General features: G+C 32.1%; 1 protein-coding gene across 2 annotated transcripts in view; it reads left to right on the top strand.

Annotated features, from left to right (window-relative positions):
* Positions 1-581: 581 nt before the first annotated feature.
* LOC142319185 (calpain-B-like) overlaps positions 582-14939 on the top strand; it is a 78569-nt gene continuing 64211 nt past the window's right edge. Inside the window, exons 1-4 of one of the 2 annotated variants that reach the window (XM_075356173.1) lie at positions 582-651; positions 5499-5696; positions 7633-7702; positions 14761-14878. In XM_075356173.1, the coding sequence (XP_075212288.1) occupies positions 631-651; positions 5499-5696; positions 7633-7702; positions 14761-14878 (407 nt within the window). In that variant the 5' untranslated portion in view covers positions 582-630. Of the gene's footprint in view, positions 652-3737; positions 3941-5498; positions 5697-7632; positions 7703-14760; positions 14879-14939 lie in introns of those variants that run through there. The other variant, XM_075356172.1, reaches the window with a different exon arrangement.

The following is a 14939-nucleotide window of genomic DNA, read 5'->3' as shown; positions in this document are numbered from 1 at the left end:
TTCATGGTTGAACTTTTTTCAACCGAAAATCTATATGAAACAAACTTTTTTTTTGAATTACAAGTTATATTGGCTCATGTACAAAACTAAGGAAAGAATAATATTTTTAAATGTAAAGGTATAATTCTATTCGTACATTTCTCTACTACTTGGTCATTGTGCTAGATAATGTCTAATGAAATGGTGATAGAGACAGATGATTCAAAAGTAGTCTTATGGGAACTGAAACAGAGAATTGGATCAGTGTGGGAATGAGGGTGAAATTTACCACTTTAAAAATGAAAATGGAAAATTATCCAATATTTTAGAGAAAAAGAAACTCTATTCACAAAAAAATTATTTTATTCTCAGAGTATTATTCCTAAAAAAATAGTAAACCATATAATTTAGAATAATCATTGCTTTATTTCCAGGAAGTTATTTAACATTGAAAGTTACGTTATTTACCTCTATTAAAAAATTTTTATCTCTTGAGGTTCTTGTGGTGAAAAGATAAAAAAAAAAATACTATAATTGTATAAGATAACTTTCATAAGGAGGAAAAAGATTATAAATATTGGCTTTTAATAATTATAGTTTATATTGATTCTACACAGTTCACCTTGTTAGTTAAGAGTGGAGAACCTAATAATGTTCTCAAATAAAGAACAGGTAACTTTTTTCTTTGTAAAAATAACAGTAAATTTTATTATGTCAATTATGTGCTAAATATTGATTAATATTTTCAGTCAACCATATATAAACAAATATATTAACACCAGAAAGCAGGTATCAAACATGGCATTACCATTTAAGCTTATTATACAAATCTCCAAGGTATGTTTACAGCAAGAGTCTTTAAAGAAATACAATAAAAGAAGTTCAGAAATTAAAAGATATTTGAAACTCTATATACAAACTCTTTATACTAATAATAGTATATATTATTTTCAGTGGTTATAAATAATAAGAATGCAAATATTAATTGCATCAAGCATAATGCAATGTTTCAATTATTGACAATTGCTAATAGCCTTTGTAGCTGATACCAGAACTATAAAGAAATTTAAATAAATGTATACTGTAGAATTTCCATGATTTATCATCTTTGGAGCTATAGTGATGACAAAATACTGAAAATTATGTGGAATATGCAATTCTTGATCATAACATATTATGTATGTTTGAAAAAAATACACAAATGTCAGAAATTTATTACTGGAAATGTAATACCATATAACTATTTTTATGACATATTTATTATTTTATTTTTTCCTATGTATTGCAATCTATTGAACTAGAGAATAATGAGCAGCCCCTCCCCAATGGCTCAACGAGATGAGGATGATATATATATATATATATATATATATGTATATGTAAATGAGGTGTAGGCTTGAACAGACTTAGGTCAACTATTCCTGAGATGAGTGGTTAATTGAACCAAGCCACTTGAACCCCAGCCACCAAAGTCACCAATATACAAGGTCTAGTATTCAAATCTATATAAAAGTAACTAACTCTTACTGGGATTTAAACCTCAGAATCTTTGACTTTGAAAATCATATGTTAAAAAACTGATTTGAAACAAGTGTACCACCAGACCAACCTGATAACAATTTCCAGCTAAGTATAACATTTTTTTAAAATTTAAACATTTACTAACATGTTAAAAATAACATTTTTAACAAAAATATAAGAACATTCATGTAATAACAAAATGGACAAAAAACTTGTTCATAAATTTAGTAATTTTTTTTAACTTGTAAGAAATTAAGATTGAAGAATTCGATTACTTTTAAATTAACCAGAAAAAAATTGCAAAATAATTCTGTACTAAACAGTTGTTTTTATTTTCTATGGTATACTGGTGATTATACTTTATTACTATTAATTTTAACAGACTGGGTTTTGTTTTATCATTTTCTTATATTAGCAAATGTATTAACATCCAATCTACTCCTGTGTATTTTAGACCATTACATGGTCAAAGTTCTTCACACTTCTTTTTTTGTGTTGCCAATAAATAACCTTTATTTTTAACAAAAATGACAATTTTTCTTTTCACTTCACATTTTGTATCAAACATCATTTGCATCTTCTCTTGTTTTCAGGGCCCATTTGATATGATTTCTGTCCCAAGTTTTTTTTTCAAATTCTGATAAGAAATATTTCTTCCCCATAACCATGCACACCTTTAAAAGTAGGTAATACAAATTTATTAAATGCTTTATTTTTTTAGACTAACCTCACTGATGACATTTCATAAAAAATACAATGCTAAAAGTATATAAGACATATAAACTATGTAAATCAGTATTACTTTCTGTGTAATGTTTGTCAGCAGTAAAAAAAAATTATAGAAGCAAAACATTAATACTAAATGAAATAAATTATATTTATTCTTACATTTTTATAACTGACCATGGTTAAAAATAATAACTCACTAACACAAAGTCAAATGGTTAACAAATTATGGTAGATGAATAATGCAGATGAATGGTTATTAAAGAGGAAGGTAGTTTTCAAGTGCAAATTAACAAATTTGAAGCAATAATAATTCACTCATATGACTTTTATAGCCTGAAAATATAAATACTTAAGAAAATAAATTCAAAAACTTACGTACAGAATTACGTATTAAATTCAAATCTAAGTAATTGTCACGAGTAGTAAAATAGATAAAGTTTAAATGTTTTTTGATCAATTTTGTTTTTGTTAAACACTCATGATTGTAAGCTATTTTTAATTATTAATAATATTGTATTAAAATATATGTACTCCACTATAATCTGTTCTGAAGTTGATCAGATTTTTTTAAATTTTATACTGTATTTGTGTATTTTAAACAGTATTCTGATCTATTACCTGTTATATATATAAATTTTAGGGTGTCTATGAGTTTGTTATTCTTTCACGCAGAAATTACAGAAACGACTGAAGTGAAATTCTGCATAAACATAGTTTTTGTACTGGAAAGAAGAAAGGACTACAGTTGTCAGGAAACGTTTCACCGTTTCAAGATGGTGGCCGTTTTAATGCTTAATAACCGGATGGATTATGTTCCTTCAATATTCAACTTTATTATGGCCAAATCTTGATCAAATCGAATTCGGAGACCATTTGCATATTTGAAATGAATTGTTTTACAAGTCTCTTTACCTTTATCGATAATTGAGAAAAGTAGCTTTAAACTAAGACGATGTACGGCAAGGCAGCTCAACCAACACAACCACTGCTACCGTGTGTGCGAGAAAACGGTCAAATGAAACCAAATTTTGTTTCATTATACTATGTGTGCAAATTATATTTTTACCCGTTCGAAGGACGGGTAACCAGTTATAACCATAATTTTAAAGATGGGGATCGACTATTCTGAAACCCGTGTGCTTCAGATCACCCAGTTTTCGGTGCTCACCAAAATGTTGTTCTGAAGAAATTACAATACGCTGATCGTTTTCATAATTTGAACAGGATTTAATTTTATTTATCGTTTTATTCTCGCAAGCATAACGATAATGACAGAGTGGGGAGAAACCTGACTAGACGGTTAGCAAGTAAATGTATGGCAATGAAAGGAGCAGCATCTTTGCTTTGCTGTTCCGTTCCTTTCTACTCGAGTGATGTCTGACGTCACAAGCAAAACAAGAATAATACACGTCCTTGGTGGGGGAGGTCACTATGACACAAACGCAATGAAACAACATCCTCCCACCACGAATTGTAGTAAAATTATAATATTGTATAATTATAGTATCGGTGGCTAAACAGGAAAAAGGAAAAGGTTGTAGTATTGTGAACGCTTAAGCTCAGTAAATTTATCATTTCTAAGTTTTTGTCTATCTTCACGTCAAGAATCAAATTTTTATATTTTATTTTCAATATGGATAGTACTCCTAGCAAAAGGATGAACTTGACTGAGGTTGAGCATATTTCTATGATACAAAGAAACATATCCAAGGTGTGTAAAGTTATTTTACGCTCTATTAATAAAATTTTATTATTAGAGTAAGTTTTCCCTTAGCCGTGAAAAGATATAGATGAAAGCATTAGTCCAAAATTTATTATAAGACATTCTATAATGAAAATTTTAAGGGTAGTTTTTCAATTCCTGCGCCAGCTCAATTTCAATTCCTGGACTAGCTCTTATAATTCCACTTAGTTTTAATCAGGTGGTTAACATGTGTATATTAAATTGTATTTTATTCTTAGTAAGATATTTAATCATTTCCTTTTTTCTGTTTAAGTGAAATTTTGAAACATTGCATAACCAATTACTACAACCTAGTTTGTCGGTAAATTAGGAATTAGTTAATTAACTCAGACAGACCAGCAATTTAGCCTGGTGGATTCAGGTTTGTATTGGAAAACTAGATGACGCATACCATGTACTTCATGAATGCGCAAAACACGAACTTTTGCGCACGGAGACTATTTGTCGGCTCGACATTAGATCTCCGTGAGAATCGGTAAAACCGGCCGAATGGGTAATAGTTGTAAATTTCATCGGGTACCTGGCAAGAGAACGGATTGCCGAGGGAATTTAGGGTTTCGCCTGGCATTTCCTGTATTTTGATTTTGCTGTTCTTATGTTATAAGGTTTGATGTTTTTATAGTGTTTTGTTTACTTAGTTTAATTTTAAAGTTTATTTTTATTTCTTGTTTTTTGTTATGTTATGGTTGCATATTGAACTCAACGTCTAACCTATCGGGTACGTAGTTTGGTTTTTAATTTTAGTTCCTTCACGTCACTCAGTCTTGTTAAAGACTCGACATAGATGTGTTTTGTTTTAAAGAGTTCATTTCTTAGTAGTACAGTAATGGGATTATCACATGTGGTGTTCGCATCAGTGGCATCCTGGCAAGAACAAGGCTGAGAGATGCCTTTTACTGGTTTTGAAGATGACCTTCGGTAAAGTCCATAAGAGCTAGGTATGAAGGGGGTGGCATGGCAACCGAAACTGCAACATGGAGGGTGTCTTTCTCCACAGAGTTAGGATGGTAAAACAATATTAACTGAGTTCTACGCTCAATTGGTTTGTTATCATCCTTCTCACTATACATAATACATTACAAGAAATATGTTCCTTTATTTTAGTTATTTTTTTTTACCGAAAAAGTAAACCATTTATTCCAAGCTATTTCACATACCATTATTACCCTTTTATAAATACATTAATTTTTCCAATTTTTTTTTTATGAAAAATTTTTATTTTTATTAAAAATGTTTAATTTAACCAAACTTATTCAAATTTATTGAACTGTTTTTTGTTTATCTCCAGCATGGAATATTCTGTGGAAGAAATGTGTCCAAAGGTAAACAAATTTATTTTCTTAATGTTTTTTTTATTATAAACAAGATTTTTAAACCATTAATTTTCTGATCCCCACATGTATTGTCAGATTAAAATTATTACATAGGAAATTTATAATGTATCACTGACATGATTAATTCTCACCTCCATATTATATTTTATAATAAGGTATATTATTCATTATGTTAAAATTCACTTTTGCAGCCTGAGAACTGTTTACCATGCAGTAAAGAAGACAGTACCCAACAAGATTTTTATAAATTAAGATCTGAATGTCTTGAAAAAGGAATATTATTTGAAGATCCAGAATTTAATGTATCAAAATTAACAGAGGACTTAAACAAGATATTAAATGGTGAAAGTGAGGAAGATTTATTTAATGTTGAGTGGAAGCGCCCAAAGGTAAATTGTTTCTTTAAAATCAAATCATAATTTTGAGTATTTATATGACCTCCAATATGCATTTCCAGTCACTTACTCTAAACTGATTGCATAGTAATTAAAAAAAAGAAACAATTGAATACAAGGAAAAAATGAAAACTCATCAGTCATACAGATTTAACAGCACAGTTGAGGGTTTTTCCAGAAATAATCTTATTTATCTTAATCTTCAAAAATACATGGCCTCTATGGTCTATTTCTATTTAGTAACAATAATTATAAAGAATACCTTATCCTATAATTTTTTCTCATAACGTTTAATTTACAATAATACAATTATTAATTTGTGGTTCCCATTTTGAACACAGCAGTAATCTTGTAATTTAACAAATGCATTTTCAGTTGTTTTTTGAGTTTTCAGTTGTATTTTTGAAAATTCATTGATTCTTATTATCTTAACAGAAACAGTAAACAAGTAATAAGAATATTAAGTTCAACATGAATATTTTATACATAAAATATTTGACCATACTCTAAATTAATTTACAGACCTACACCCCTTGCTGACATTGCTAATATCAAATAAATTTAAATGTATGAAAATATTACATGAATGTAATGCTTAACTTACCTGTATGGAATATTGGCAGGTATATATTTTTATGTGAAAAACTTCCTTACATGGATGAACCTAATGAGAAACTATAAAAAATCCTTGCTTATATAAAACTTCATTTTAATACATTCATGGTAAAATAGGGTTTAAATCCATCAACCAATCTTTAATTTTATTCATTTTAAAATGATATATATTAATTATTTAAAATTTTTATTGGTCAGCTTTTTTTGTTATCCAGTGAATAGTGAAATGATAATAATGCTATGATCATTAATTATTTTCTGACTGTTAGAATGACCAAAATTAGAAAGAAAAAAAAAAGTGAATTTAATTTCAAATCCTTACATACAAATAACAGCTAGTGTACAAGCATAACCGCAGATGGTAAATTTGGAAATAATGAGGAATTATTTTATTTACTAAGGCAAAGTGTAGAGACAATGACAGAATAATAACAACCTAGGCATTTCACAAAAGAGAAACTGTGCACACAACTATTTTTACATAGAATAAGACATTTTTAAATATTATTAATGGAAATTGTACTATCTCCTAAACATTTACTGCATGTCCCAAATGTTTAAGTATAACACAGTGATACATAGATTTTCTCCTAAAACTGAGATGAGAATGGTTGTATAGAGTAAATCGCGAAGAGAAAAACCCCGTTTGAAAAAAGATTTTAACGGATCGCGTTAATTAGTTATTGACGATTAAAGTTAAAAATTTTTTGACTGTCAACCATATGATTTTTTGATATGTGTGTATTGGAAATTATATACAGAATATGAATTTCTGAAAATTATATTAAAAAAAAAAGAAAAAAGAAGAATATTGATGTCTGAAAAATAAATAAATAAATCGAGAAAAGGTGAAATCGGGAAATACCTTCAAACAAGTGTTAACGATAAGTTATAAGGGTAATAAACAGCGATTTGCCATAGCATTGTTGTTACCTTTTATTGTAGGGATTACAGTGGCCCAACATTGTTGGGCCCATTTGTTGCACTTGCAACAAATGGGGACTGAAGGGGGCGGGAGTTGGGGAGTGTGTGTATTTCACCAATCAGTTTTCAGCTACTGCCGGGTCTGGGTGTGTGTTGTATAGGAAATGCAGTTACTGCTACCGGCTTGCCAGGCCTGATGTAGCTGTAGTTGTGCATAACTGTAATGTGATGATAGATTAAATATTTATTATCTGATCTGGATAATAAATAAATTTCTTCATGGTAGTAATCCTGAATAGATTATAACCTACATATAAAATAAAAGCAACTTTTGAATATTTAGTAACAACTGATTATATATTTTTTAATTGTGAAATATTATTTTTACTAGGAGGTTTGTGATAATCCTCAGTTCTTTGTTGATGGCCCATCAAGATTTGATATTATACAAGAATACGTAGGTAAGTTGTAATTTTATTTTTCTATACATTAATAATCTTAATAATGTAGCTGATTAATGGTCCATGTTAAATTTTAATTTCTTCTTGTTAGAGAATCAAGAGAAATTCAAAAAGAAAGCTATGTTGCAATGATTTTGTGGAAAGAATTCTGCACTAGTACTGAGTTTTAAAGTTACTTTATAGAATGTATTTATAAATAATTTTTAAAGAATACAGTAAAACTTTCCAATATCGGACATGACTTAGAAACAACAATCTATCTGTTATTTAGAGACATCCACTATTCAAAAAAACATGATTCAGTATTATGTTTGGTTATTGTACAGAAGACACTTTGAATAAAACAACAGTTTTGTGTATTTATTTCATGTAAATTAAAATTAAAAAAAAATATTTGCTAATTAAAATGACTATGTAAAATACAAGTTTCTTTTAATTGTTTTTTCTGAAAATAAAACCCTGCCTTTATGTTTATATTTGAACAAAAAATAATAGTAATACTGTACTCTACTAAAATGGAATAAAAACAATTTAGGCTACAAAAATATTAATCAAAGAAGCTGCAGTATACAAGAATATTAATCAAAACACATGTACAAAAAGTAATATAAACATCAAATAAAGATATGTACAATTTACTTATTCGTAGATGGTCTAAAATAGCTGTTTATTTTACTTTGAACTAAGTCCTGGTACATATTTTTGCAATAAGCGACTACACTTCTGATATTAAAATAACCCATTCTGATAATCCTTTTTTGTAAGAAATATAGTTTTAATTTTTTAACCTCTTCTTTTGCTTCCTTACTCGTGATAGTAAATCCAGCCAGGTTCATTGTCATTATCATAATCAGAGTCATTGTCATTCGGTTTGGAAGTAGTCAAGTCTGAGAGAGCAACAAGATCATAGATGTCAGTCTGTACATCCTCGGTGTTGAGCATGTTGTCAGTGTTCGGGTACTCATTGTAGTTTCCAAAAAGTTCAATAAGTTTTTTGTAATTCACTCTGTTGTAATTTACTCTTGATGTAATTCACCCTGTTCCACAGAATTTTCATTTGGTTCAGTAAGATTTTCAGTGTCAGAATTGAAGTTAGTTTGTGGAGGTTTAATACCAGCTTTTACAAAACAATATCTCACTGTCATAGTAGTAAGCTGCTTTATAGCCATAAGAATCCATAAAACTGTATCCAACACACTAATGCTTTAAGAATGCTCATTAGCATCTGCAACTTTCATTGTTGATAATAATTACTGTAAAAACTTTTCTGTACTGAATTTTAAAGTTCTGAATGGTCCCCCTGATCAAGCAGTTGACATACTGTAGTAGTGTTTGGAGGAAGAAATATCAATTTTACATTTTCTAAGCTAACATTAGGGGGGGATTTTGTATTGTCTAAGAATGGTACGACTTTCCTATTCTGCCTTCCCATTCTAGAATCAACACTTTACAATCAGTCCATCATTATGTCCCTAGACATCCAAGATTTCTTATTTGAATACCATTCCAATTTCTAATGAATTTATGTTCACGCCCTTAAAACATAATGGCTTTGCTGATTATTAATGGTTTTTTTCAAATTCACCTGACATATTCACAGCCAATATAACACAGTCTTTCTTTTGATATCTTCCTCCCTACACATTTATCCTCTTTCAAATGCCTTGTTTTACTGGGCAAAGACGGGAAAAAACCAGTCTTATCACAATTAAAATGTTTTTTCATTATAACTCACTATTTCATCACTTTCAACACTTCCACTTTTGGTATAAGTACATAGCTTCAGTATCAATGACTAAAGATTTCTGAAAAAGAATATGTTCTTTCCTCTAATATAAGTTTTATTTAGAAAAAAAAATATTTGAAAATTTTTAACTATGAAAAACATCTATTCTAAATTTTGTGCCATAAACATTGAAGTGTCAGCAGTCTCTCTAAATTACTATAATAGCTTGTGATTTCTTTGAAAACGTGAACAGCTGCAATGCAGTGCTAGACACACACACACACACACACACACACACACACACACACACACACACACACTCCAGTGCTCCATTGCTGCTAACTGACAAACAAAATGGGTATTTTCCTTTTTTCAATTGATAGGATATTGCCAACTCTATGGCTTCATTTTTCCTGTACTATGACTTCGAATATGGAGTTAGCTTTGTGCTGATCTGTATACTTGCAATATTGTAATTCAAAACATTTTAAAACCTTGTAAAAGGAATTAAAACATTTAATAAATTATTTATTAGTATGATATTACTTAATAATAAGGTTGATTAAAATTATTTATTGCTCCAGTTTAATAGGTATTCATTCGTACATATGGATTTAAATTTGAATTATAGTTTTATTTTTTAACAAAGAATTGTTTCTAAAAAAAAAGGATAAAAACACCAAGTTAAAGTTATCAGAATCCAGTTAGGGCAATAAATTGCATTCCTTATAATCTGACAGTTCTGTAATACCTAAAAGAAGAAAAATTAAAAAGAGCTTCATCCATTTCACATCATATAATTAGCAGTTATTAAGAGCTAATGACTATAACTGTTAATGCCATATTAAATTTTAAAAAAGGAAAGAAAATTACTGAAACATACAGAAAGATAGAAAACCATAAGACTTATTTGGAAAATAAAAGTGACACTGTATCCAGGGTCAGATTTAGACATGGGCCACATGGACTTGGGCTCAGGGCAGCAAATTTGGATGAAAATGTGAATTTAAAAAAATTAAAATAAATTTTACAGTGACATAAATATGGAAAACATATCATTTTCAGTGCAGTCTAAAGCAGGATAATTGTGGCATATCAGTTGTAGCAAAATGTTGTCTTTTGCCAGCAAGTATGTGAAATCAGTAAATGTACAATTTGCTAGGTACATCTGTTGGAGAGGGTGGCAGTAGGTGATGTACTGGGTGGGCAGTGCAGCACTGTAGACAGAGTATGATGCTGTACACACATGTGTGTGTGTGTGTATGTGTGCTTGCACCTATGCAGGTCACTACTTGTTGAATACTATATCTTGGATACCGGTGTTCTATGGTGGTTGGGTTTCAATTAACCACACACGTCAGGAATGGTTGAAATGAGACTGTAAAAGACTACCCTTCATTTACACTCATACATATCATCCTCTGAAGTAATACCTGAATACCTGGGGTAATTCCCGGGGGCTAAACAGGTCACTACTTTGAGACTTATCGCTTACATTTGACAAGCAGAGTGTAATATTAGATAATTTTTTTTTAAACTAATCCTAGTGCAGGGGAAACTTCTTCTCAATCTGATTGAACATTTTCACAGAGTTCAAGAGTTGATGAAAAAATGTAGAGTCGAAACAACTTTTATTGATCCTGTTGTGCCTACTGCCAAACAAAAGGTCCGAGTTAATGATCAACCTAATCTCTTATCATTGCCAACCAAGCCAAATGGATGTCAAAAAAAGTTGCATCTGATGCTAAAGAAAACAAAAACATCTTTTAAAACCTGATACTCCTACTACTAGTGTTGCCGATAACTTGAAACCAAGTAATGATTTTGTACTGTGGAAAATTAAAGACATTACGTGAGAGACTACTTTGTTAAAAATGGTTTCAACCAAAATAAAGATGGTGACTTTGAACAATTCAAAAGAGTATACCCTGTTAAAACAGTTTCTTGAACAAAGCATTGTTTGACAGAAAACTTGCTAATGGAGATTTAGTGAATAGAGATTACTTAGTTTATTCCCCCAGTCAGGGGTCTTTGTTTTGAGGCCCCTGCAAAACTATTTAGTCTAACTTCAAGTCAATTCAGTGACAATGGATTTAGTGATTGGAGACATGGTTACCAGCAGGTTAAAAAACATGAGAACTCACATACTCACTTCGATATGTGTTAACCTACAAACAGAGAGCTGCTGAAATGGGGAAGATTGATAACCATTTACAAATTCAAATTAAAGAAGTAAAATACTGGAGGGTTGTGCTTTAAAGGGTGGTTACCATGATCAAGAAGCTAGCATCATGTGGCCTTGCCTTTAGAGGAGAAGATGAAATGTTTGGTTCCACTAATAATGGAAACTACATGATGTGCCTAGAACTAACCGCAGAGTTTGACCTTTTTTTAAAAGCCCACATTGATAAGCATGGAAACCCTGTTCAAGGTAAATCATTTACTTTTCATCTAAAGTCTGTGACAATTTGATTGAGATAATGGGTAGAAATGTTACTAAGACCATCTTAAAAGAAGTGAAAACCTCAAAATACTTTCAATTACTGTTGATTCAACTCCTGATGTTATACACAGTGACCAGTTATCTTTCATCCTGAGGTATGTGAATGAGTCTGGATATCCTAAAGTGATGCTTAGTAATTTTTTTAAAAACCAAGAGGCCTTACCGGAAAAGAACTTGATTCAGTTTTTGAATTTCTTAAAGCTCTTGGTTTATGCATTCTGAATTAATGCTTTCAGTAACGCTTCAAATATGTCTAGGGTCTACTCTGGATTACAAACTAAACTAAAAGAAGCAAATCCATTGATATTTTATGGGGTGCACTCTACCCATTCCCTTAACTTGGTGGGACCTAATGCAGGAGAATGCTGTAATCTTTCTAGATCGTTCTTTACTTTGTTACAAGGCTTCTACAATTTTTCTTTCTTTATCGACCCATCTATGGAACATGCTAGTCATTTTTCAAGCCTGCTGATAAGAACCTCTATAAAATCACTGAGCATAACAATATGGTCAGCCAAAGAAGTAGGCATTCAAATGGTGATTTTGAAGCGATTGCAAATACTCTCAAAAAAATGACTAATAGCCAAGATGAAAATGAAAAAAAAGAACAAAGCAAAATGGCTTTTAAAAAAACATATTTGCTCTGTAACTTTGTTTATAGCAGCCTTATGGGGTGACATTTTCAATAAATTTATCTCTGTTAGTGAAAAGATACAATCACGCCGTATGAATGTAGCTACAGTTGTGATGTTATACAAATCTCTGATTGTATTTGTGAATAAGCTGAAAGGTCTGTTTAACTTCTGTAAGATGGCTGATGAAAAAACTAAAGACTGTCTAAACTCTTCTTGAACTGAATTCAATGGTGAATATCTAGAAGATAGACCTCAAAGATCAAGAAAAAGAAGAAGTTTTTTGATGTATCTGACTCATCAGAACCAGGAGAGGAGGAGGAAGAAGAAAACATAGACCATAGTTTTCAAGAAATATGGTGGTTAAAAATTGGATGCAGGAGGAGGTTAGCCAAGGGGGAAGGATGGGATAGATGGTGGGGGACGTCACCGCCCCTTAAAGTAATGATGATTGGATTTGCAGACAACATAGTACTTGTCATAGAGGCTAATACCAGGAGGGAGGCCGCCAGCAAAATCTTGGACTCCTACACTGCTGTTGGATCTTGGATGGCTGAGGCGGGACTCAGCTTGGTGCCAGAGAAATCTGAGTTTGTGGTTATATCCTCTGCCAAGTGTATACCTACCTTGTCAATCGAGGTGGATGGGAGAAGAATAGAGTAAAAGAATTCAATAAAATATCTAGGTGTATGGATTGGCTCCTGGCTGAAATTGGAAGGCGTGCCATTGAGGCTGCTGAAAAGGCGGAGAGAGTCATGCACCATATACCAGGAATTATTCCTAACTGTGGGGGTCTGGGGAAACTGCGGAGGAGGTTACTTGCAGGAGTTGCGTGTAACATGCTGTTATATGGTGCAGAAATCTGGATAGACGCGGTGCGGTACAGAGGGAAGATTGAGGCCTTACACAGGAGGTGCTGTCTCCAGATTGCAGCAGCCTACAGAACTGTTTCTCTGCAGGCTGCATTGGTCTTGGTGAGGATACTTCCTGTAGATTTAGTGATCACACACAGGAGAAGGCTATGAGAAATTGGTACCTTTAATCCAACTGAGAAGAAAGAGGTAAGTTCAGTGATCACGGAGGAGTTGATGAGAGCATGGAAAGAAAGATGGAATGGATGTGAGAACGACAGGTGGACCTATAGAGTAATAAAGGATGTTGGAAGATGGTCCGTAAAACCCATGGCTCGCTGAATTTTAATTTAATTCAGTTGCTGGCAGTCCATGGGGGATTTAGAGAATATCTATTTCGTTTTGGATTGGATTACTCGGATGGATGCCCTGAATGTGAGGTTGAGGAGTCAGCATTCTATGTGTTCTTTTGTTGTCCTCTATTTTAACACAGTAAGATAGAAGATGGTGGATGCCACTGAAAGAGACATAATGTTTGAACCAGAAGAACTAATGGGGATTATGCTGTATGGTGAAGAATACTGGTCAGCCGTTTCCGGAATTATAAGAGCGGTAATGACAAAATTATGCATTATCGAGGAAAATCGTAGGCCAAGAAGGGGTCATCAGGGGGTGCAAGGGCAGACAGGTATACAGCTGAGAGCCTAGGGAGTTCCCTGTACATGTGGGGGTCACCTGGGTGCAATAAGGCTGTGGGCACTCCACTCCTGCATCCGATAGCGACCCATGAGGTAAGTATGCTGTAGTGTTTGATTGCCTGTGAAGTGTTTGTTATGTGATTGGATGTGACTGATTGATGTGATGTGATATGTGCGGCATGAGGTATGTATTCTGGAGTAATGATTGGATGTCGTGGAGTGTGTAGTGTGATTTTAGTCTGATGTGAGGTACCGTGTGGGTGTGTGAGGTTGGTGTCTGTTGACTGTGGTGTCTATATGTGTGTGAGGATGTATTCCTCCCTTCCTGAAGTAATGCAATGAAGGGTGGGCAGCCAGAGGTGGAGGTTTAATCGGTAGTGCGCAAGAACATATACGCATTTAATAACATCTTGCAGAACCTGCCTAGGTGCCCATAAATGGAGTTCCTCCACCTCTTTAAAGAAAAAAAAGGCGTGGAACGTAAGAGCGGCAATTTTGCCGGGGCCCATGGGTACAAAACATATAAATCCAACTCTGTTGTATGTGAAAAAATGTAATAAATTTACCAAAGTGTTTTTCTGTAATTCTTAATAGTACTTAAACTTATTTTACTTATAATTAATGTATGCTTAAAAAAACTTCATCTAGGTGACTGCTGGCTACTAGCAACAATTGACAATCTTACCTTACATAAAGACTTATTCTATCATGTTGTTCCTGAGGGTCAAGGATTCAGCAATAACTATGCCGGGATATTTCATTTTAGGTAAGTGAATAAATTTTATTCAATTGTCTGTACCATCTAGATAAATAAGAAAGTAAGTCTG

This window comes from Lycorma delicatula, chromosome 2 (genome assembly GCF_047948215.1).
Source record: "Lycorma delicatula isolate Av1 chromosome 2, ASM4794821v1, whole genome shotgun sequence".
Classification (NCBI taxonomy): domain Eukaryota; kingdom Metazoa; phylum Arthropoda; class Insecta; order Hemiptera; family Fulgoridae; genus Lycorma; species Lycorma delicatula.
This window is presented reverse-complemented; position numbering and strand designations above follow the sequence as displayed.